Genomic DNA, 24977 nt, shown 5'->3' with positions numbered 1-24977 from the left:
CAGTGGACTTACATTTGGGTCAGTTACAGTTAAACGTGTCTCATGGAATAGCCAAAACATATCATTGCTTCTTTTGTTGTCTGTGTCTAAAACAGTTAAAATACTTTAAACTCACTCCACCTCAACCACCAAATAATCTAAATTTGTCAGCTGTTTCCCTGCTTAGACTACTGGACTATTTTCAAGGTAAGAAAACCGCAGACAATTTTGGCTGATTTCTGGGTGGTCAATGCCTTTAAGTAGTAGCTAGGCAAATGTTTCAGTCTTCAAAGTAGCCTAATGCGAGAGATAATATAAAATCAGTCTTAGCTTAAATAACTGACCACCGAAGTTTGGGTTGACTCTCCGGGCTGAAATGGCAAGCCACAGGCACACAGAGCGAGTCAGAAAATATGCATATGAGGGGAAGTCTCCGACAGATTTGGTAGAAGTAACGGCCGTTTTTACAAACTACAACAATTGGCAAAACTCATGAACACGTTAGCAATTTTTTATCTTTACATTTCCATGCAGTTTAAGTAATAAATGAATTAAACGTGCTAGCTTAACCAAGGGACCCCATTGAAGGGAGAGAGGGCATCATTACACATCTCACCAGCACAAAAGCTGTCCACTTTTGCCAGGAATTTGTGGTACGTCACTCATGCATCTTTTATGCGTCATTATTAAAGCCGCTATCAAAAAATAAGCAAAGATCGCACACCTGAATTGAAATGCGCAGGTACATATTAAAATCAATTCAATCTGTTTTATGCATATATTTTGTGTAATTAATACTAATTACAGTTAGTAAGCACAAACTGAGCTTGTGAGTATATACATGACATGCATAACCATAAAGGGGGTAATTAGCCCCTGGGGGCCACTTAGCCCCAACACACTTATCCAACAAATTACTACTTTATTAAAAAATATTTAGTATTTTCTCTCTAAACAAGTGAATTATTTATCTGAGGGCTTTACTACTTTACCAAAAATGTTTTAGCGCTAATTTAATTGAAACATATCTGGAAATCTTTAAACATTTGAAAAAAAACGATCTCTAATTAGAACGTCAGAATAGTTTTGTGGAAATATGTCCAGAAGTTGTGATAACACAGATAACATTTTTAGTTAAGCAAGATCAGTGGCACCTAAAATTTGGTCACACCTTGTGGGATTTTCGTGAATGGGGTGGTTCTCCTCGATTGTACTGATGAATTAATGCATGCATTAGCCTAAACCATATAAACCACTATCATACTAAATATGGTTTACATTCGTTTTATTTAAAATGTTTGACCTTCACGGAAAGACGCAAAATGAACACAATTGATCTCAGGTCTTGGGTAAAGAAGTGTAGTGACTCATGGATCTATATTTGTCAGGTAACATTTTGTCTTCTTGCTGACATGAAAGACTTCATCGCGTGAAAGACCTATTGAATTTAGAAAGCGCTTCGGTTCAGTGACCGAGCGTCCGTGCATCAGCCCTCAGCTACTGTAATCTCAACGGATGTGGACTATAATGTAGAAAGAAAGGGTTATCTATACTATAGCGCAAATACGGGTAGTTCAGATAAAACCTACAAAAAAGTATCTCACCTCTGGTCTGGATATTGCAAGAAGACCACTCCGACGTTTCAGGTAAAAACTGTGATCGTGAAGTAGTAGGCCTATTGATTACTATCACTGTGGCTATTGTCACAGATAAAGCTGAAAGCAGGAAGTTACCGATGACCAGCTGCCACAAATAACCGGGAATAACAGGCAAAGATGGTGGATAGATATTCGGTCCGTTTGTGATTTGGGAAAAAGCTTATGAATTCCGGTATGCTTGTGGTGGCTAAAGTTTGAAGTTGACAGGCTACAAAAATAAATTACGCTCTGAAAACCGCCCACTCTTTCCGATATTCTGCTTCGAGAAGTAGAAAGGTCGTTCGTTTTCCGAACACTTTGAATGCTGAATATGTACACAGACATCCGTTATAAACCATTAATTAAAAGTTTATTTTAATAAAACAAAAAATAGCTATATGGGGGAAGCATTTGTTTTGTAACTTTTTTATTTTTCTCCCATGTATTAAACATAAGTTACTTCTGTAATCTTTTTAATCATTTACCAGAGTTTTTTGGTTTGGAAACACGATTTCCAGCAATGTGTCAAAATATCTGTTGCAGACTTCTTATTCCTATATTCACTTCTCAACACATGTAGTTGCATAGGTTCATAGGAAAGATAGACATAACTAAACTCATGGAGGCTAGGCCAAACTCTAAGTCAATAAATGTTAGTCTACTACTTATGTACTCTACTTACCATATGGTGGTTTAAATGTGTCACAAGCTATGAACAAACATGCCACCAGCTCCCTCCAGGTTGTGCGACTCCAATGACAAATAGTTATTTGACAGTATAAATTATTTAATAGTTAATGGACCCCACTCTTTTCCAGGGGGGACACATTGACCGGTTTGTAAGATTTGGGGGGGTCATGACCCCCTTAATTCTACACCCATGGTCATCATGCTAATTATTTACATTCTCTACCTTAAGCATTTGGATACATTTGGGAATCCTTTAATAAAGACACACACATATTTGGTTGTGGCCAAACATCAATCAGGAAAGCGGCCTCCCACCAGAAATCTATTCTAAGCCCATTTTATCCTAAAAATCAAAGGACTTAGGTTTGATTTAGTGTTGGATCAAATGTCTGCACACCCATCAGTTCTTCAGATAAGTGGGGCTTATATGTTTTACACAGTAGCCTAACAGCAACAGTTATTGTACTGTTAAACAGAAAATTGTATATTTAGGGGCCAAATTTGACCACATTTTAAAATTTACCAAAGAGCAGTTCAGGCTCAATAACCCAGAAATATATGTGAGTTAAAGCAGCTCTGCATGGAATACTTATTGTTAATAAGTATTACAATTGTATTTGTTGTATCCGACTCTCTTTATTTTATATACAGTTTAAGAGTGATTTGGGCAGAGGAAATAGACAGCAGGAACAGGAGGGTGTTAAATACCACTTAGTATTTTGAAGGCAGTCAGGACATTGTCAATATCAAACTTCTCATTGTCAGAGTTCAGCCCATTTTTACGCTACTGGGGATACAGTGGCATGACTATTCATGTCACTGTCTGTCTCCCATTGAGATATAGAGGTGCTGGTCATAAAATTAGAATATCATCAAAAAATGTATTTCAGTAATTCCATTCAAAAAGTGAAACTTGTATTAATTGTGATGATTATAACTGACAACTAATGAAAATCCCAAATTCAGTATCTCTGAAAATTTGAATATTACTTAAGACCAATACAAAAAAAATATGTTTTGAAATGTTGGCCAACTGAAAAGTATGAACATGAAAAGTATGAGCATGTACAGCACTCAATACTTAGTTGGGGCTCCTTTTGCCTGAATTACTGCAGCAATGCAGCGTGGCATGGAGTCGATCAGTCTGTGGCATTGCTCAGGTGTTATGAGAGCCCAGGTTGCTCTGATAGTGGCCTTCAGCTCTTCTGCATTGTTCGGTCTTGTGTATCATCTTCCTCTTCACAATACCCCATAGATGTTCTATAGGGTTAAGGTCAGGCGAGTTTGCTGGCCAATTAAGAACAGGGATACCATAGTCCTTAAACCAGGTACTGGTAGCTTTGGCACTGTGTGTAGGTGCCAAGTCCTGTTGGAAAATGAAATCTGCATCTCCATAAAGTTGGTCAGCAGCAGGAAGCATGAAGTGCTCTAAAACTTCCTGGTAGACAGCTGTGTTGACCTTGGACCTCAGAAAACACAGTGGACCAACACCAGCAGATGACATGGCACCCCAAACCATCACTGACTGTGGAAACTTTACACTGGACTTCAAGCAACGTGGATTCTGTGCCTCTCCTGTCTTCCTCCCGACTCCGGGACCTTGATTCCCAAAGGAAATGGTAAATTGACTTTCATCAGAGAACATAACTCAGCAGCAGTCCAGTCCTTTTTGTATTCAGCCCAGGCGAGACGCTTCTGACGCTGTCTTGTTCAAGAGTGGCTTGACACAAGGAATGCGACAGCTGAAACCCATGTCTTGCATAGGTCTGTGCTTGGTGGTTCTTGAAGCACTGACTCCAGCTGCAGTCCACTCTTTGTGAATCTCCCCTACATTTTTGAATGGGTTTTGTTTCACAATCCAGGGTGCGGTTATCCCTATTGCTTGTACACTTTTTTCTACCACATCTTTTCCTTCCCTTCGCCTCTCTATTAATGTGCTTGGACACAGAGCTCTGTGAACAGCCAATCTCATTAGCTATGACCTTGTGCAAGGTATAAATGGTCGTCTTTTGGACAGCTGTCAAGACAGCAGTCTTCCCCATGATTTTGTTGCCTACAGAACTAGACTGAGAGACCATTTAAAGGCCTTTGCAGGTGTTTTGGGTTAATTAGCTAATTAGAGTGTGGAACCAGGTGTCTTCAATATTGAACCTTTTCACAATATTCTAATTTTCTGAGATACTGAATTTGGGGTTTTCATTAGTTGTCAGTTATAATCATCAAAATTAAAAGAAATAAACAATTGAAATATATCAGTCTGTGTGGAATGAATGTATACATTATACACGTTTCACTTTTTGAATTACTGAAATAAATCAACTTTTTGATGATATTCTAATTTTATGACCAGCACCTGTATATACACATACCTGCCTCTGATCTCTGTATTTATATCTACAGCTACTTGTTAGGAATGTACCAGCTCTCACAAATCTACATCACACCATCCAAATGCAATCACTCAAATTGTTACTGTAAATGTAGGTGACACATTAAGTCATTGCCCATCTTTGTCCTTCACTTCCAATTTGTACTAAGCTAACATATGGAAATATTTGAAGATGCCATAACATACAGTGGGGAGAACAAGTATTTGATACACTGCCGACTTTGCAGGTTTTCCTACTTAAAACGCATGTAGAAGTCTGTAATTTTTATCATAGGTACACATTTTTAAATAATTAATTAGCATTTTATTGCATGACATAAGTATTTGATCACCTACCAACCAGTAAGAATTCCGGCTCTCACAGACCTGTTAGTTTTTCTTTAAGAAGCCCTCCTGTTCTCCACTCATTACCTGTATTAACTGCACCTGTTTGAACTCGTTACCTGTATAAAAGACACCTGTCCACACAATCAAACAGACTCCAACCTCTCCACAATGGCCAAGACCAGAGAGCTGTGTAAGGACATCAGGGATAAAATTGTAGACCTGCACAAGGCTGGGATGGGCTACAGGACAATAGGCAAGCAGCTTGGTGAGAAGGCAACAACTGTTGGCGCAATTATTAGAAAATGGAAGAAGTTCAAGATGACGGTCAATCTCCCTCGGTCAGGGCTCCATGCAAGATCTCACCTCGTGGGGCATCAATGATCATGAGGAAGGTGAGGGATCAGCCCAGAACTACACGGCAGGACCTGGTCAATGACCTGAAGAGAGCTGGGACCACAGTCTCAAAGAAAACCATTAGTAACACACTATGCCGTCATGGATTAAAATCCTGCAGCGCACGCAAGGTCCCCCTGCTCAAGCCAGCGCATGTCCAGGCCCATCTGCAGTTTGCCAATGACCATCTGGATGATCCAGAGGAGGAATGGGAGAAGGTCATGTGGTCTGATGAGACAAAAATAGAGCTTTTTGGTCTAAACTCCACTCACCGTGTTTGGAGGAAGAAGGATGTGTACATCCCCAAGAACACCACCAATTCTTTGGAGATGCTTTTCTGCAAAGGGGACAGGACGACTGCACCGTATTGAGGGGAGGATGGATGGGGCCATGTATCGCGAGATCTTGGCCAACAACCTCCTTCCCTCAGTAGGAGCACTGAAGATGGGTCATGGCTGGGTCTTCCAGCATGACAACGACCCGAAACACACAGCCAGGGCAACTAAGGAGTGGCTCCGTAAGAAGCATCTCAAGGTCCTGGAGTGGCCTAGCCAGTCTCCAGACCTGAACCTAATAGAAAATCTTTGGAGGGAGCTGAAAGTCCGTATTGCCCAGCGACAGCCCCGAAACCTGAAGGATCTGGAGAAGGTCTGGATGGAGGAGTGGGTCAAAATCCATCTCTCACAGTTGAAGTGTACCTATGATAAAAATTACAGACTTCTACATGCTTTGTATGTAGGAAAACCTGCAAAATCAGCAGTGTATCAAATACTTGTTCTCCCTACTGTAGATCATATTGATACAGACGTTTAAGACTGTAGGAACTTTCTTTTAATATTTTGAAATTATAGTGAATTGGCCTTTCAAATGATGAAATGACAAGAGTAAAAATAGTCACACACACACACAGCTATTTATAAAGAAATGTGATGTCACCGTTGAGGCAATTGACTTGAAGGAAATGTATTAAGGAAGGTGAAATTGTAGTTGAGGTGGATTTGGGCCAGGTAAAGTAGCAGGTGGTGCAATTGCATGCATCTCATGACCAAGATTTCAGTCAGGTAACTCATCAGCAAGCTGTAACACAGCATCAGTCTATATCATGCAGACTTTGCCAAGAAGATACATACTGAGATAGGCTACTTGAGATAAACAGAAGCATAGTTCTGCTTTTTTTCTTGTTGCTGATTATTCAGTCGAATCACAATCGGGCAAAAGCAGAGCTTAAACTGGGGGCAGTGTTTTTACTTCCTCTGACAATAGTGGAAATCTAACCAACATCAGCCTATTTCGCCCACTTATCAGGGTATGTTCAACAGTATACTGCACAGACCCGGAGATGCCAACATGTGGATCACAATGTATAAGCAAAACAGTTGAACTGGTTTAAACAAAGGTATAAAACGAACACTGCTCAGATTGGAAATAGCTCCGTAAAAGGCATATCTCTGCAAACCTTCATGAAATACGGGTAGGCCTATTATCCATCCATCGCATAGAAAACAACACGACAAATCCTAAAGTTTGCATAGATCTTTATTTTTCGTAGAATCTATAATCAGCATATTGACATTTATTAAATAAAGGAAAAAATTAACAAAAGAGCAAAAAAAATCTTTAAATTAAAGAAAATTACACTGCACCACATATAGAGTACAAAAATAGGCCTTATTTTAGAGTTTATCCCCCATTTAACGTAGTCATTCTGTTCCATTATTTCTGTACAGTAGGTCACTGTTTCTGTTAGGTGGTGTATGTAGCCTCAGGCCAATGACCTCATAAGGGCAGGTGTGGAAAGGTGGACAGAGTTTCATGGGCTGTGTCCACAGCTCAGTTACACCCACAAGTGTTTCTTTTTAACACACACAGCACATACGCAACACACGCGCACGCACACACACACACACGCACACACACTCAGCCCTTTACTGTATGGGGATGGGTTACATTCTCAATCTGCTCCCTCCTCATCCAACCTGTGTCTAAGCAAAGATTGTCTCAGCTTCACAACTTTCTAAGCAGGGGTGAAGATGGAGAGGTCTCTACATTAAAAGGCAGGAATAACAGAAAGAGCTCAAAAAAGACATTTTAATTTGATTTATAAAGATGCACCCAGAAAAATCTCAGATCACATCGCCTCCCCAACCCAGACTCTGCAATCTCTAGGAGAACTCTTATTGAATGCAACTCTAAATTGCTGTCTTTGGTAATACCAGAAACTCTGCTGCAATCAGCTGTCATACTGAGGCTGCCCTGCAGGGGGAGCAACCTCCTTTCCAGTAGATGTCTGTTTACTTAGACATAATGCCAGAGATATATTCACATCCAGGAGTGACCATATTAAAGGCAATAATGTGAGGGAAGTACGTTGGCAGATTGAAATGATTGCATCTGCTGTGGCTCAACCGTAATTCCCTCACTTTAAGACAACACATTATCATCACTAACAGCAGGAATTGCTGTACTTTACATCAGCCACGGCCAAACAAAACACTCTTCCATCTCTGTAATAGTGAAACCATCCTAATTCATAGTTGGCCAAGGCAAGCAACCCCCCAGTATGTGTATTGGAGACTACATCTTTCTCAGTAAGATTTTTAATTACAAAAGATTTAAAGCACAGGGACAACCCCCTTAAAAACAATCCTAAAAGCAATATATTCAGAGGGCATAAATTAGGATATATCAAATTACCTTTAAGCTGTGCCAAGGCAGAATAGGGGAGGAGAAAGAGAGCCCTATAGCCCTGGTACTGTAGATGAAGACTTAAATGTAGATGTAGTCTTATTATTACAGTAGGAGCAAAATGTATGAAAGGGAAAACTCCCATGCTTTAAAAAGAAATATCCCTATCCAAGGAGTTTTCACTTCCAATCTGTATGATCATTCATCATTAACTATAGAACATATAGTATACTCTACTGCCACGGCTGTGAGGACGGGATGAGTGGCTGCAGAATTCTAAAATGCATGTCATCACTATGACAACTCCTATCAGCAAAGCCTCCTGGTATGTTCTGGAAATAGAAAATAACTTGAAAATAATCATGAAAGAACAAAAAGATGGATGGATCCAATATCTGTCCAATGGATTGCTTTGTGAGGTACAGATTGCAAAAGGAAGATATGCTGCCCAAAAAAATTATTACTTAAAAGTTTTTCAATAAAGATATAAGTAGACAGAAATTCCCTTGGAATACATCTGAGCTGAAATGTTTCATTATTGGCAAGTATATGAAACAGATTAACAGACCATCGACATCCCTGATGATGATGATGATGACAACTGGAGGGCAATTGGAGAAAAGCTGTGATATGTTTCGGTGCAGGCCTGATATCAAAAAGAGGTGGCTTAAAAGCCAACCTCAGTTCTTTAACAAACATATGCAGGTCTTTAAGATCCGCTGAAAGGAAAACAAAAATTTCACAGCCGAGCAAGGTATCGTATCTCAGCCCACAGCCACTAGTATGTCCTGCTATTAAAACTGACACCTGCTCAAACCTGTGATGGAAACACTCTCCACCTCTTCGCTCTTTTCAGCAAAGTATTAAACCAACAAGATGTTAAGTGTTTGTGAGTTACAGAAAGGCAAGATTAGCCAAGTGGGGAGCCCGAGCCTGTAATCACAGCCAGGCTGTTATTCTGCTTGCTTCTTGAGTTGTCCCTATAGCTGCTCAGAGAACCCTGTAGGAGCCTTAGACCACTGTGAGCCCCCCTCCAGTCATACACTCAGTAGCAGAGCAATTACAAGCCTGGAGTGGAATTTAAATCTTAAAGGCATTATTATGTGGTATGAACTCTAAAGCCCAGTAAAGTGTGGATGCGCAGCTAGGTGAAAACGCAGACCTATTTTTGGTGATCAGGTAGCAGGTGTGAGCTCGGTCCAAACCCAATACCCTCTCTATCCCCCGCAGTGGGCAGCAGAGAGGAGTGGAAGTCAGGAGACTATATATAACCCTCGGAATCGCATGAGTCCCGCCTTTGCGATCCACTTGAAAAAAGCAGAACGCCTCCTGAATTCCTAGCTGAGGGAGGGTAAGCATTGCTAATCTCATGACTCACAGCCGTGTATCAAGCTAGTGCTGAGAGATACGAGCTCACACTGCAGCACGGCTCACACTGGGCAGCTTCGGGAGGGGCCTGGGGCTGATTCTTCAAAACACTGGCGCTATGGGGATTGTGAAACCTGACCCTACCCTGATCTTGCTGTCCACCCAAAACACACACACACACAGCTGTGTACCCCCAATTTACAAACTAATCCGGTTACTGCAGTGGAACCAAAGATCGGGGAAAAGGGGGGAGAGAGCAAACAATAATGGTTTGTTTATTTTGACACAGGGAATCCCTGGAGCCATACGGGAAACGGGCTGTGCTCAGACACTCTGTCTGTTGGTGATTAAGGGCGAGAGGGCACAGACAGCCATTTTAATAGAAAAGCACCCAAGTGTCAAGCGAGCGCAGAGCCACCGAGGCCATCTCTTCCATCCGGTCATTCACTGGAGATCGGAAGACCAAAATCAGAGCGATGAAACCCAATGGGAGGAAGAAAGAGGGAGCGGAACCAGGGAAGAGAAGCAAAAAGAGGACCGTGTGAAGAGGACAGACGGCCCAGAATTAAAAAAAATGATTGGGGCAGAGGAGGTAGACAGCAGCAGTATGGGGGGGTTAAAGGGCACTTTGTGTTTTGATGAAGGCAGTCCGCTCGTTGTGGACATCAAACTCGTCATTGTCGGTGTCAGAGTTAATCCCGTCGTCGCCCCACACCGTGGGGATACCGCGGTACGACACCACTCTGTTGCCCCCCAGGCCAAGGCCCCCCCTCAGACCTGAGCTAGCCTCCTCCAGTGACGGCAGTTTGACCAGGGCTCCGGACCTCAGCTGGAGCAGAACAAACACCCCGGCGAAGGTGGCCATGATGGCCACGCAGCTCAGCACCGCGATGGTGATGGGCAGCTGGGAGCTAAGCTCCGGGTGGGGACGGGCCACGCCCTGACGCACCATGTCCATGCCGGGAGACTCTCTCTGGATCTGGTTGAGGTGGAGGCAGGTGCCGGACACGTAGTCCAGGTGGCTGTGAGGTGGGCAGGAGAGGCAGGCATGGGGGCTGACGCTGCTGCAGGTAAGGCATGGAAGGGAGCAGGACAGGCAGGAGGGAACAGAGGCTGGCTCCACGAAGTTCCCCATGGTGTAGTTGAGCGGTTGGGAGCCCGCGGCGTAGCCTGCTGGACAGTCCCTCACACAGCCCTGCTCAAAGAGGTAGTAACCACTGTTGCACTCTGCGCCCGCGCGCACACACACACACACACAGAGACAGACACACACGAGATGGAATGAGGTCAGCAAATTATGTGCTAAAAGATTTATAAAAACAGAGACCTGTCCTCATAATTTTTGTTTTTCAATTCTCCATTTAACATGGTTAGTGCACATTCACTGACCCTGTTAATACATGGATTTAGTTAAAAACATTGGCTCATTATTCATAAAAATGCAATAACATTACATTCATGAGGCCGTGGAAACAACTTGAAGGAGAAGCACAATTTTTTCAATCTATTAACACTGAAAGAAATCGGTTTTCTATAAGCAGTCATTACAAACTTCAATCACCTTTAGCCTTCACTTGCTAAAAATGTATTCAGTTGATTTGATTTCTGTTGACTTCAGGAGATGTATTTTTTTTTACCATGTTCATACACCCTGATTACCTCCATCAGTTTTTAGAAAGCAGCGGATTAACTTAAAGTCGAGATTTTAACAGGAGTAATTTGAAGAAAACTGAATCATTGATATCAGTTTCTCTTGCTCAATAGATTGTTTTCAGTGTTGTTTCAGAGCTGTTGTTGTTTTCAGTGTTGAAAATGAGTAGAATTCTCCCATCATGCTGCCTAAAGTTTAGCTTCTGTTACAATAAACTGTTTCCAGACAAAAAAGGTTATGCACGCGAATGTGTTGAACTCTGATCGCGCGCTGAGGCAAAGCTGGGAATAATATCCCAAATGTATGGCCTTTATAATAAGCTCTGAGGCATTTATTTGTATGATGACTGCACATCCTCCCGGATAGACTGTCAGAGGTATTAGTGTCTGTTCCCATCACCACAGTAGTGCAGCAGCATGGAACAGTCAGACGCAGACCATTATCCCAAGTCTGATTACCCACTTCCTAATCAGGTGTCATCCAAGCCCTGCTGAAACAGTTGAAGTGGGTGTGAGAGAGGAAGGATCAAATGAAAGGAGACAGCTGGCGAGAAGGGGGCGGGGGTTGAGGGGGGGATGAGAGAGGGGAGAAGCGGGCGGGGGTTGAGTGGGATGAGAGAGGGGAGAAGCGGGCGGGGGTTGAGTGGGATGAGAGAGGGGAGCTAAGGGGGAAAACGCTTGGAGTAGTTGCAGAGAGGAGTAGGAAGGGAGAGGGGAAGGAGGTTGGGCTAGTAAGGAGACATTCCACCACATGTCTGTAGGTGTGGTGTGTGATGTGTCTGTAGATGTGGTGTGTGATGTGTGATGTGTCTGTAGATGTGGTGTGTGATGTGTCTATAGATGTGGTGTGCGATGTGTCTATAGATGTGGTGTGTGATGTGTCTATAGATGTGGTGTGCGATGTGTCTGTAGGTGTGGTGTGCGATGTGTCTGTAGGTGTGGTGTGCGATGTGTCTGTAGGTGTGGTGTGTGATGTGTCTGTAGGTGTGGTGTGTGATGTGTCTGTATATGTGGTGTGTGATGTGTCTGTAGATGTGGTGTGTGATGTGTCTGTAGATGTGGTGTGTGATGTGTCTGTAGATGTGGTGTGTGATGTGTAATGTGTCTGTAGATGTGGTGTGTGATGTGTGATGTGTCTGTAGGTGTGGTGTGTGATGTGTCTGTAGATGTGGTGTGTGATGTGTCTGTAGATGTGGTGTGTGATGTGTCTGTAGATGTGGTGTGTGATGTGTCTGTAGATGTGGTGTGTGATGTGTGATGTGTCTGTAGATGTGGTGTGTGATGTGTCTGTAGATGTGGTGTGTGATGTGTCTATAGATGTGGTGTGTGATGTGTCTGTAGATGTGGTGTGTGATGTGTCTGTAGATGTGGTGTGTGATGTGTCTGTAGATGTGGTGTGTGATGTGTCTATAGATGTGGTGTGCGATGTGTCTGTAGATGTGGTGTGCGATGTGTCTGTAGATGTGGTGTGCGATGTGTCTGTAGATGTGGTGTGCGATGTGTCTGTAGATGTGGTGTGCGATGTGTCTGTAGATGTGGTGTGCGATGTGTCTGTAGATGTGGTGTGCGATGTGTCTGTAGATGTGGTGTGCGATGCGTCTGTAGATGTGGTGTGTGATGTGTCTATAGATCTGGTGTGTGATAACGTGTGCAGACCTGGTCTGTGATTATATGTCTTTAGACTGGGCACAAAATGACAATTCACTTGGAATTAGTATCAAAAGAATCGATATAATATTAACCAAATTTATATTGCAACTGATAATGTTAAAGTATGAATGTTCCCCCATAATTACAGTACTGTATATACACCATGTAAGACCAAGGTTTACATGAATTGTAATCCTCATTGCATCCAGCAGGGGTCAGCCTGTTCCTGTGTCTTCCAATCTTATATACAGTTTAACCTATACAAGCCATACACTTTGGATAGGACAGCCAAAGTTCTATCTCAGCGGTCTTACCTGTACAGTGTCAGTATTAAATATACCTGTTAAATTAGAGGTTGGTCTTAGAGTACGGGATAGCAACATAAGCATGCAAAGCCATAGTGGTGCAGGCGGTTGATCCGTTCAGACCATGGTCCATTGAGTCAGGTGCTTTTGTGCTGTGCAGGACATAGTGGCTCCTCTGGACTCCAGTTGCCATAGACCAGGTTATATCTACATCCTCTTACAGTAACCAACTGAAAGCAAGTGTAACATTCTTACCGATGCAGATCTGCTGCAGATCGAAGGTCTTGCATCTACTGTTACTGGCCTGAGAGGCGTCCTTGGCTGTGGGGCTGGAGGAGTCTGAGCCGGTACCATATAGGACCAGGGTGAACTGGGTCAGGGTGCCTGGAGGGGAGATGGTTACACATAAGCAACAAGAGCAGAGTTCTCCAAGCAACAGGCTACACCAGCAAGATTTTGGCACTGTTTAGGATGGGTTCTGTTCAGGATGGGTTCTGTTCAGGATGGGTTCTGTTCAGGGTGGGATCTGTTCAGGATGGGTTCTGATCAGGATGGGTTCTGTTCAGGATGGGTTCTGTTCAGGATGGGTTCTGTTCAGGATGGGTTCAGAAAAACATTCCTAGAAATACACATTAAATGCACAAGCAAATATGATGGTGTTTCTCTATAGAACCAGTAGTTAAGACATTGCCAGAGCAATGCTTCTTGGAGACACATTTATATGAGGGGCCTTTAGAGAGGGTCCAAATTCCTAAATCACAGACAGGGGAACTGAGGGCTGCATAGCTACAGAGAAGAGAAACAGGGAGACAGCGAGTGAAAGAATTCAAGTAAACCCAAAATGAATATCTGAGAGCGTGTCCTGGTTGATTCTGGGTCTGTCTAGCCTGATGTCCATTTGTTAATGAAGCTGATTCATTATATGAAAAGGAACACCGTGAGCCAATGATTCTTTGTGATCGGCTCCTTTCTCAGTCCACCCAGGAAAACGGAACCTTTCCTGGTCCCCCTTCCACCATCCCTTCAGGATCCTGACATCATTTACTGATTTAGGAATATTTTACTTTGATATGCAATCCAGTTGTTACCCGCCATGTACAAAAAATTAGGCGGCATTAAATAAATAGATTCCAAAATGGAATAAATTCTGCTTCATTAATGATTCAGGTGAATGAGACACAGGCCAGCATGTTTTCTGTACATGGTGCAGCCGACTGCAGAAGACACTGGAAGTGATCAAACCACTCCTTCTAACATCATCTTTATGCTTTGGTCTCCTTATCTGTGTTCATTTGATACAGACCCTCATCTTCAGCCAGTATCCCACAGCCGAGGACTGTTCTACAGCGTGACACAATGCAGTGGGGCCTTATTGGTAAGAGGTTACCGACACAATCAGAACAGCCATGCCCATGGTATACAGGCTCGTTCACCAGGGATTTCAGCAGATCTACACACACAGAGTGTAAACATTTAATCACATGGCATCACACACGTCAGTTCAGTGACAGTGCTAGTCAGACAGTCCCACTGAACACTCAGAGCTGCCAGTCAGTTGTTCAACAACATTGACCATCGACCAAGACGTCAGAGGAACCTACCAAAACAATGGAAGTGCCACGGAAACACATGGAGGAAACATCGCACATCTCCTCACGGCTCCCCAGCAACCTTTGCCTGGATTTGGCCTTGATTCAACACTACGTTGAGGCTAAACTCAGAATCTGATGTGCATATCATATCAACCCAAATATTCTATTGTTCATTGACACCAATTAATTGGATAAGAGGTTAACTATTTTGATTTCCACTATCCACTTACACGAATATGAAAACACATTTAGCAGTCACTATTTCAATATATGGACATGGTAGCTTCCAAATGTTATGTAGCTCCACTCTGATTTCATTTAGGGAACTTCAGAAACCATAACCTGTCTATCTAAAGCCCAAAAGAAAGAAATATGTCTCAAATAACTGGTCAACACGTCGAATTTGATAGATGCAGAAGCAACAGTATCCCCAGATGACAAGCACACAATACATTTCCAATATCTGGCAAGCCCTCCTGGCCAGCTTGTAGTCATCATTCTGTTGTTCACAGAGTTCAGATACAGACTGTTTCTGTAGTCCTGGGACCTGTGTTGTGTTTGGGGGGAAGGTTGGGGAGGGGGTGTGGCATGGTGGTTGGGACGAGCTGTTTGGGTGGGGGTGATGTTTGTGTTGATGAGGGAGGAGGGCGTTTTTTGGGGGGAGTGGGACGGAGCCTTTCTGACTGGAGAGAGGGGGAGGGATACTTTATTTCCTTCCTGTTTTGTTTGTTTTTCTTACTGTTGTTTATACATTAAAATGTTTTAAAGAGGGACACGTCAACTCTTTTTTCCTGGTAAAATGCACTATATCTGCCCCTTCTTCCTTTCTGTGCAATAACAAATATTTGAAACAAAAATGTTATGCGGCCTAAACCTGCAAATACATGTGAGTATGAGTCATCACATTTGGGCCGGCTGCAATAAATAAATCACGATGGATTGGACAACCATCCACTTCGTTAGATCAGAGATGTCTTCTGTCCGCCACCGTTCAGCCATTAACGTTATAGTCGTAACAGAGCAGGGTCTCACCATAGTCACTGGCCCCGGCCACATTCTCAATCTCCAAAGTCCAGTCTCCCCGCGGGTCCTCGTCCCAGGAGTGGGTGGTCATGAAGGCCCAGTCGTTAAAGCCCTCAGAGGAGTAGTCATGAGGCCTGGAGAGGGGAGCAACGAGTTTAAGAGTGTGTGTGTGTGTGGGGGGGTGTGTGTGAGTGTGTGTGTGGGGGGGGTGTGTACCTGGGGGCGAGCAGGGTGGAGCGGGTTCCCATGGGACTGGTCAGGTAGATGGCCAGGTTCCCTCTGCGGTTGTATGAGAGGGTGAGCTGGGCCTGGGCATGTTCCAGGGAGCTCACATTGTTGTCCGTTCCCGCACAGCCGTCCACTGTCTTGGTGATCACCAAGTGGCTCCCAATGTTCCTAACACACAGACAAAGGGCATCAGCATACAGAGTACATTCATTTCCAGAAGGAGATCAACGCTGGCTGTGACTAGAGAAATGCCCCAGTTGGGAGAGAGTGTGATAGTATCTTCTTATATAAGATTATAATGGATCTGTTTCCAGTAAAGTCAGAGTCACTCTGGACAAGTGTGTGTGTGTGTGAGTGTGAGTGTGTGTGTATGTGTATGTGTATGTGTATGTGTATGTGTATGTGTATGTGTATGTGTATGTGTGTGTGTGTGTGTATGTGTGTGAGACTGCTGAGGGCATAGGGTTTGCGGCCTTGAAACGGGATAAGCAGCTCAGATCCCACAACAGCCCTGTCCTCTAGAGCAAAGCACCGAGCTCCCTCTATTCTCCCCAATCGGCTTAGCAGCTTACACACATCGACAACCACTAAGCATTGGGGGGGGGGGGGGGGGCTATGCAAAAAACACTGTCGCCCAGTTGAAAGACAATACAGACGCAATCAGTTAAGTTGGTGGACGAAGCATGGCTTCCCCATGAGCAACAGAGACAAAGACACACAGAGACAGGGAGACAGAAGAAGACACAGGGAGACACAGTGCAGAGAAACAGAGAAAGACAAAGAGACAGAGAAACAGGGAGACGGTGAAACAGAGAGGCTGAGAAACAGAGACACAGAGAAAGAGACACGGAGATCCCAACCAAGACAGCATTCACACCTCCTGTAGGATTCAATTCACACTGTGACCACGTGTTAAGCTCTGATCCCTGGACCAGGACAGAGACCACACAGGACCGCAGAGACAGGGCCTAACACAGGGCAGACGGAAACCGTCCGTCATTTAGAGACACTGAGAGAGAGGACGAGACGCAGAGTGATTCAGACAAGAGCGGGGGGGGGGGGAGTGTGACATAAAAGAGTGAGGAGCAGAGCATAAAGAAAGATCAACAGAGGTTTCAGAGACAGTCAAGGTAGTGAGGAGAACACAGAAGCAGAGCCTGATCTGTGAATGATTAAACCCCCCCCCCCCCCCCCCCACGTCAAAACCCAGCCGAGCATGTCAGTGTGCCGTTGGCCCCCGTGCTCGGGAATGGAGTCACGACGCGGCGTTACACTGGGCCGTGACAGCCTGGTCACACGCCAGTTCCTCTAACACCTACGTCCCAATCAGAAAGCAGCCCGCGCGCGTCTCATGTCGTCCACAGCTGACGGCACCCAGGGAGACACACGCTCTCTGAATTAGAGGAGGATTCTTGGGCATGGGTGACGGGGGTTTACAGGATCATATGTCACCACGGTGTGGGTCCAACATAAACCCAACACAATGTCATCCCTACCAGGCTGATGCAGGGGTAGTCAGCCAAACACTGAGCGCTATTAGAGGTAGCGTTGGCAGTATGTGTGCGCGCGCATGCGGGCGTGTGTGTGTGCGTGTGGCGCTCACCTGGGTTCGGCCGCCATGGAAAGCACACATTTCTTCTGGGGCCCGACGTTAGTCCAGTTCTTAGCCAGGGCCACAATAGCACTGGCATCAAGCAGGCCGTACCCATATGAGTGGCTCACTAGGAGAAAAGGGTTTGGAAAGAAGGAGAAAAGAGATGCATCAATGTCAGACTAATGAAAGGCTAACTAGTCAGGATTCCCGTTCCAGATCAGTGCGAGCCTCTCACTATTAGATTATAACACGCCCACTGCTGGGCGCTCAGTGAAAACTCTCTCTGAACTTTGGGGCCACAGCTTTGTGGTAATTGCCTTTTGTAGGGCAACCTTGTTCACTTTATGGAAATGTAAAATACAGTAGATCAGTCTTCATGGTGTTTTTTTTTATCAGTGCCACTGACAGGGCACGGGGAGCAACGGTAGCGAGACGAGCTCAGCTAACCAGATTCTTGGTGGTACCTTTTCGACCGACCCCATTGGTCCGCCAGTCGTTGGTGAGTAGGTGAGCGGGATGTGATGTCCTCACCACCAAGTGTTGCATGTCCCTCCAGGTCAGGTTTTTACTGCACACATCCACACAACAACAATTAGACCATCAATACAGATCATCCCCACGGGGGAACACACTGAGCACGATTAAGATGGCAACGTTCTCTACTCTACCACAATGCACAGTGGCTGAGTGCTAAAGAAATTGTATAAGTGCCCAGGTTTAGAGACAGTCAAGGAAGGTGTGTTATGAACATATCATATGTGCGACCAAAATTGTGAATTTCCACACTCAAAGCCAATACAAGCACTTCACTGGTAGAAAATGGCCATCTACATTTCCTGGTTGTAACAAAGCACAATATCCAGAACTCATTGCGATGTCAAGCTGTTCTTGTAATGATGAATCATCACAGAAGAAGTGATTATTTTGCCATCTCAAAAGGATTAGCTAGCTAGAGTTCCTGAGAATTAAAAATTAGCAATAACTAGTCCTGCCTCCGTTTTGAAACGCCTACCCTGGAGGGCGGGAACAGGGCTCCTGTTAAAATCCAGAGAAAATGTGGCATTTTGGCTATCCTGAAATATCCTGGCTGATGGGAATATTGTTGAGGCAACTACAATGGCTCTATTGAACAAAGACAACCATGTCAATCTGTCTCTAGTGTTGTCAAGCAATCAAAGAAACACAAAGGCCACACTAATTGTTAAAAACACAACTCTATTCATTCAGGTTCACTTTCCCTGCACGATATTTCCGAATACTGAAACGCCTCCAATCACTCATAATTATGTGAGGAGAATAAAAAAACACCCCAAATAGTGTTTAGCGGTGGGTTGTCCCTTGAAGTTAGTACAGTCACACACGTTTAATTGTCAGGGAACTGCATGAATTCTTACTGGTCACATTTACTGGCCATTCCTTCAGCAGACTACAGTAGTGGACTGACAGTACGAACACAGCTTAATGACAGAAGATAATGGCTTCATCTATTCCGCTCCACAGGGCATTATTACAACACCATTCAGTTAGCTTTCTCAGAGTCTGTCCTACTTCTGACAGCATATTTTTGTGACCAGAACAAAAACACAAAGGGGGGTTAGGGGAGAAAGAGAGAGGAGAAAAAACAGAAATACAGAGAAAAGAGACAAGAGTTATTACACTGATTAAACCAAAACGGAGACAAACAAGGGAACAGACAGACAGAGTCACTTACTTCGCCTCCAGTGCCAGGGCAATGATACCAGCAGCCAGGGGGGCTGAGGCTGACGTCCCTGTGTGGGTGTCGGTACACTTCTGCCTGAGGTCCGTGGTCACCTGACAGGAACAGGAAGAGTCAGCCACACTCAGATATAGTGCTTAGATTTTATAGTTACGTACTATACACTTACCTAAAGGATTATTAGGAACACCATACTAATACTGTGTTTGACCCTCTTTCGCCTTCAGAACTGCCTTAATTCTATGTGGCATTGATTCAACAAGGCGCTGAAAGCATTCTTTAGAAATGTTGGCCCATATTGATAGGATAGCATCTTGCAGTTGATGGAGATTTGTGGGATGCACATCCAGGGCACGAAGCTCCCGTTCCACCACATCCCAAAGATGCTCTATTGGGTTGAGATCTGGTGACTGTGGGGGCCATTTCAGTACAGTGAACTCATTGTCATGTTCAAGAAACCAATTTGAAATGATTCGAGCTTTGTGACATGGTGCATTATCCTGCTTGAAGTAGACATCAGAGGATGGGTACATGGTGGTCATAAAGGGATGGACATGGTCAGAAACAATGCTCAGGTAGGCCGTGGCATTTAAACGATGCCCAATTGGCACTAAGGGGCCTAAAGTGTGCCAAGAAAACATCCCCCACACCATTACACCACCACCACCAGCCTGCACAGTGGTAACCAGGCATGATGGATCCATGTTCTCATTCTGTTTACGCCAAATTCTGACTCTACCATCTGAATGTCTCAACAGAAATCGATACTCAAAGACCAGGCAACATTCTTCCAGGCTTCAACTGTCCAATTTTGGTGAGCTCGTGCAAATTGTAGCCTCTTTTTCCAATTTGTAGTGGAGATGAGTGGTACCCGATGGGGTCTTCTGCTGTTGTAGCCCATCCGCCTCAAGGTTGAGCGTGTTGTGTTGTGAATCAGTCGGCCCATTCTCCTCTGACCTCTGGCATCAACAAGGCATTTTCGCCCACAGGACTGCCGCATACAGGATGTTTTTCCCTTTTCACACCATTCTTTGTAAACCCTAGAAATGGTTGTGCGTGAAAATCCCAGTAACTGAGCAGATTGTGAAATACTCAGACCGGCCCGTCTGGCACCAACAACCATGCCACGCTCAAAATTGCTTAAATCACCTTTCTTTCCCATTCTGACATTCAGTTTGGAGTTCCAGAGATTGTCTTGACCAGGACCACACCCCTAAATGCATTGAAACAACTGCCATGTGATTGGTTGATTAGATAATTGCATTAATGAGAAATTGAACAGGTGTTCCTAATAATCCTTTAGGTGAGTGTACAAGTACATTCTACACAAGCATCCTCTACACAGTGCTATCTACTTTTGTTTACGTATCAGCACATAACTTGATTAATCGTGAGCTTGTAAACACACATACCGACCAATTAATTAATCATGAGTGTGAAAAACAAACACACCAACCAATGAATTAGTCATGAACGTGTGAACACACGGACCACTACACCATATGCCTCATGACAAGAGCTTGGTGCATTAAACAGTGGGTAATCCATCCTAGTGAGAGGCTCCCAACCCCCATCTCACTACATGAGGGACAGGGACATTCCTTTGGGACGGAGTCAGACACAATTCACTTAAATGTTCTGAAATGCTGCCCTGTGAGGTAGTGCTATATGAGTGCTGAACCCTCTCCCTCTCTGTGTGTGTGTGTGTGTGTGTGTGAGTGAGTGCTAGACAGAGACTGGTCAGTGGAAGGGCAACATAAGGAGCAGAGATTTTAAAGTCTCATAGTTTTCAATTCAAACGTCTCAGAGAGTGAAACAAGTGAGTGTATGGAAGAGAAAAGTGCAAGTCTCAGTGTTCAGTGTATCAACAAGTGTCAGTGTTCAGTGTGAGTATTCGCCAGTGTTCAGTGTGAGAAATCGCCAGTGTTCAGTGTGAGAACAAGTGTTAGTGCTCTGGGAAGGTGAGAACAAACTCGGTTATTCCCCCAGACTGAACACACACAAAAGCTGAAGCCCCCAAACAGTCCAGTAAGTACCTTACTGTCCATCTGACTGGAAACAGGGCAACTGACACCATTCAGAAAACTGACAAAGTAGTACAATAGGATACATGCTAACTACAACATCCAGTAAGCAACTTTAAAGCTTTACAGTAGAGACAACTAAACCTCTAGCTAGAGTCTGAATTCGTGTTTTGGCTCTGGATTCAAACATTCGAGATACTACATGGATCCCAGGAGCAAAGTCAACCAGATTCTATACATTAAAACTCTGGCTATACATCAAAAAGCCTCCGGCCATCTCGCATGCATGCACACAAATGCACTCAGACACGAGCACATTTCCCCTGACTGATACACTGTAAAGTACACTTCCTCCTGTTCAAAGCTTTGTGGAAGCTACGTGGTCTTTCACTGTGGTTAGCAACACTAATGCCCGGGAAGCACAGAGCACAAGACTGTCACAGGACAGATGCCCAGCACACACACTGCTCCACCAGCCAGCACACACACTGCTCCACCAGCCAGCACACACACTGCTCCACCAGCCAGCATACACACACTGCTCCACCAGCCAGCACACACACTCCTCCACCAGCCAGCACACACACTCCTCCACCAGCCAGCACACACACTCCTCCACCAGCCAGCACACACACTCCTCCACCAGCCAGCACACACACTCCTCCACCAGCCAGCACACACACTCCTCCACCAGCCAGCACACACACTCCTCCACCAGCCAGCACACACACTCCTCCACCAGCCAGCGAGCACACACTCCTCCACCAGCCAGCGAGCACACACTCCTCCACCAGCCAGCGAGCACACACTCCTCCACCAGCCAGCGAGCACACACTCCTCCACCAGCCAGCGAGCACACACTCCTCCACCAGCCAGCGAGCACACACTCCTCCACCAGCCAGCGAGCACACACTCCTCCACCAGCCAGCACACACACTCCTCCACCAGCCATGCACCTCGGTGGAGTGTTCTGCCTTCTGACAAGCTTGATACATGTGCATTTTTACCTCACACCGATGAACGCTTCCCTACACTTCACGGCTTTGACACTGGGAGTGACAGGGGTGTTCCCCTATGAACCGCCGTGTCAGCCTTTACAGTATGTGTGTGAGTGTGTTTGAGTGTGTATGTAAATGTGTGTATCTAAGCGTTTGCGTGTTCTGCTGTCAAAGGAGCCTGGTTTGACATTAATAATAGTGTTCTTCTGTGCTCCAAAATACGCCAGACATTGTTGTTCTGGGTGGTAGCTGCGGGAGTTTCTGATCTTGAATGTGGGCTGACCACTTCCTAAAAAGAAACTCCTGTTGACGAGGTCCAAAAATACCAGACCCTGGTGTTTATGAATGTGTAGGTGTCAAGAATCCCATGTTTTTCTACTTGTTTGAATCCTCTCACCATTTCATTTGGGGAATCCGATGCATCTAATCTACTGAAGTATTTACCTTGTGTATGTAGCGGCGGGGTGGGGCACACTTACGATCTGCTTCTCGTTGAGGTTGCCGGAGCTGTAGGTGGTGGCGAGGGTGGAGGAGCAGGCCTCGCTGTACCAGGGGACGTTGCCGTTCTGGGTGGAGCTGCTGATGGACAGGGTGTAAATGCTGTTGGTGTAGCCGTCGCAGTTACAACTGTCCTTCTCGCGTCCGCCGTTCCCAGACGCCCAAACAAAGATGGAGCCCAGGCCGCCGCGACCCTAGGGGGAGACACGGAGGGAGAGGCCGGTCAAAACCCACGCCGCCGCAGGCCTGCGGACGGGATGCCCGGAGGCATGCGCGTGTCTTCGTCTATCAGTTTTGGCACGGCCAATGACGGGAGACCACCGAGTGTCATTAAATCTCAATGACATTCCCAGGCACCGACACCGTAAGGTCCCCGTCAGAAAGGCCCGTCAGAAAGGCCCGTCAGAGCTCATCCACAGATCACAGGACCACTGGACCACTCAGACCCTTCCAAGTCAAAGAGCTTTGATGTACCACGGCAGACAATAAGACAGAAGCACGTCAACAAAGCCAGAAGAATGGACGATCCACCCCATTCAGCGTTCCCAGTGGATACTGAACACAGCTTCACTGGGCCCCATTGGCTCAGTCTCTCCCCATTGATCATGTCAGTGATCCATCCACCACAGTGTAAACAACAGCCACTGGAGCTCCCCGCGACGCCGCGGCTTCCCATAGAATGCTGTGTGTTTACGTGCCCATATGCTTTTTATTTGACAGGCCTGTCATAAAGAGAGGCAGACAGGGCACCAGTAACGGCCCTCAGATGCGGTTTGCCCCATAAAGTCTGATTGTTCTTTGTGTGGCCCCGGCTCTCTGTGGCTCGATGCTTTATGACGGGCTCTCTCACATCCCATTAGCTTATAGCCAAGCTGAGATCAGATGGATGTATGATCCCATGTGTACAGTACAGAGAGCCGAGCATCTGGCATCTGCACGCTTACTTTTCCTCCACTCACTCCTTAAAGTAACCGTTCCTTTGTTCCCCAGACCGCCACACATACAAACACTGAGAAACATAAGTCGGGAACAGGATCAGAAACTATGGAACATGATCGGGACCTTTGGAATGGGAACATAATCAGGATCCATGAATCTGGTAAATGATCTGGATCTAAGCAGGAGGAACACGATCTGGATCTAAGCAGGAAGAACATGATCTGGATCTAAGCCTCAAGAACACAATCTGGATCTAAGCCTCAAGAACACAATCTGGATCTAAGCCTCAAGAACACGATCTGGATCTAAGCCTCAAGAACACGATCTGGATCTAAGCCTCAGGAAGTAATACAGGCTTGAGTGGATGAAAACCAGAAACGTTTTGGCCCTTCCAGACAAGACATGCTTTAGCCCTGAGCAATAGCACGGAGTTGAATCGATAATATATGTAGTATTTTGATTCCGTTGGTAATCACATTTCCGTTGGCTGGAACACAGTAGAAGGCACAAAGACCCAGAGCCTTCAGCACTGCAGCTTCTGTTTGATATTCATTCTAAATACCAGGTCTCATCAAAATGTCCAGTTGTTCATACTGCTCTTTAAGTATTTATCAAAATGCTTCATTATATATAAGACTGCAGAAACACAGGCCCACGCTCGTATTGATTCCCGTATGCGCAAACGCGCACACACATGCGCGGGCACACAGGGGCACACGGGGGCACTCACGCACGTGCGTGGGTGCGTCCGCGCAGCAGTAACGTGGCAGAGAGTTCCCTCAGTGTCTCTGGCTTGGCAGTATGCCAGAACTCTGCTCTGCCCTGGTGCCCATGTGAGATGGAGGAGCTGGAGCGTAGACCGCTGTCTCTCTGAATCCTGCAACACTTATGTTAAAGTCCCATGGACTCTTTACATATTTGACTCTGTTAGCAGTTCACATTCAGAGGAAACAACCTCTCTGAGTTTAAATAGCTTTCTAGTGAGATATTTTAATAACACAAATATCACCCAGCCTGTATTCATCTTGTCAACAGCTCTCGCTCAGATTATGAAATAAATTATCCAACTGTGGCAGTTATGTAAGTGAAAATGATTGTGCAAGTGCACTTAAGGGGCCTATAAATGCAAAGTGTTATCTATGTTTTTACTGATAATCTTTCTTCCTAGTGTTTGTACAGGCCTGCACCTATAGTGGCTGTTAGAAAGACTTATATTTGCACAGCAAATCAAATAGAATGTGCCCCCATTCATAATCTTCAGGGTCAGAAAGTGCGCTTGCTTTGTTCAAGC

The 24977-nt window shown here is 45.0% G+C and overlaps 2 protein-coding genes across 6 annotated transcripts in view; both read right to left on the bottom strand.

Annotated features, from left to right (window-relative positions):
• Positions 1–1879, bottom strand: part of fes (FES proto-oncogene, tyrosine kinase) — a 36409-nt gene extending 34530 nt beyond the window's left edge. The window contains exon 1 of one of the 3 annotated variants that reach the window (XM_029113589.2): positions 1584–1879. The gene's annotated coding sequence lies outside the window, so the exon portion shown is untranslated. The remainder of the gene's footprint in view (positions 1–1583) is intronic. The other 2 variants (XM_010879643.5, XM_029113590.2) reach the window with 2 other exon arrangements.
• A 5054-nt stretch (positions 1880–6933) lies between these two features.
• The window catches only part of furina (furin (paired basic amino acid cleaving enzyme) a), a 100938-nt gene continuing 82894 nt past the window's right edge, over positions 6934–24977 (bottom strand). For all 3 annotated transcript variants that reach the window (XM_010879675.4, XM_010879685.4, XM_010879669.3), the window contains exons 9-16: positions 22729–22941; positions 19222–19322; positions 17975–18078; positions 17520–17637; positions 15905–16084; positions 15698–15822; positions 13329–13457; positions 6934–10695 (exon numbers count right to left, since the gene is read on the bottom strand). In XM_010879675.4, the coding sequence (XP_010877977.1) occupies positions 10085–10695; positions 13329–13457; positions 15698–15822; positions 15905–16084; positions 17520–17637; positions 17975–18078; positions 19222–19322; positions 22729–22941 (1581 nt within the window). In that variant the 3' untranslated portion in view covers positions 6934–10084. The remainder of the gene's footprint in view (positions 10696–13328; positions 13458–15697; positions 15823–15904; positions 16085–17519; positions 17638–17974; positions 18079–19221; positions 19323–22728; positions 22942–24977) is intronic.

The sequence above is a fragment of the Esox lucius genome, chromosome 2 (genome assembly GCF_011004845.1).
Source record: "Esox lucius isolate fEsoLuc1 chromosome 2, fEsoLuc1.pri, whole genome shotgun sequence".
Lineage (NCBI taxonomy): Eukaryota > Metazoa > Chordata > Actinopteri > Esociformes > Esocidae > Esox > Esox lucius.
Note: the sequence above shows the minus strand (reverse complement) of the source record. Positions and strands in the feature narration are given on the sequence as shown.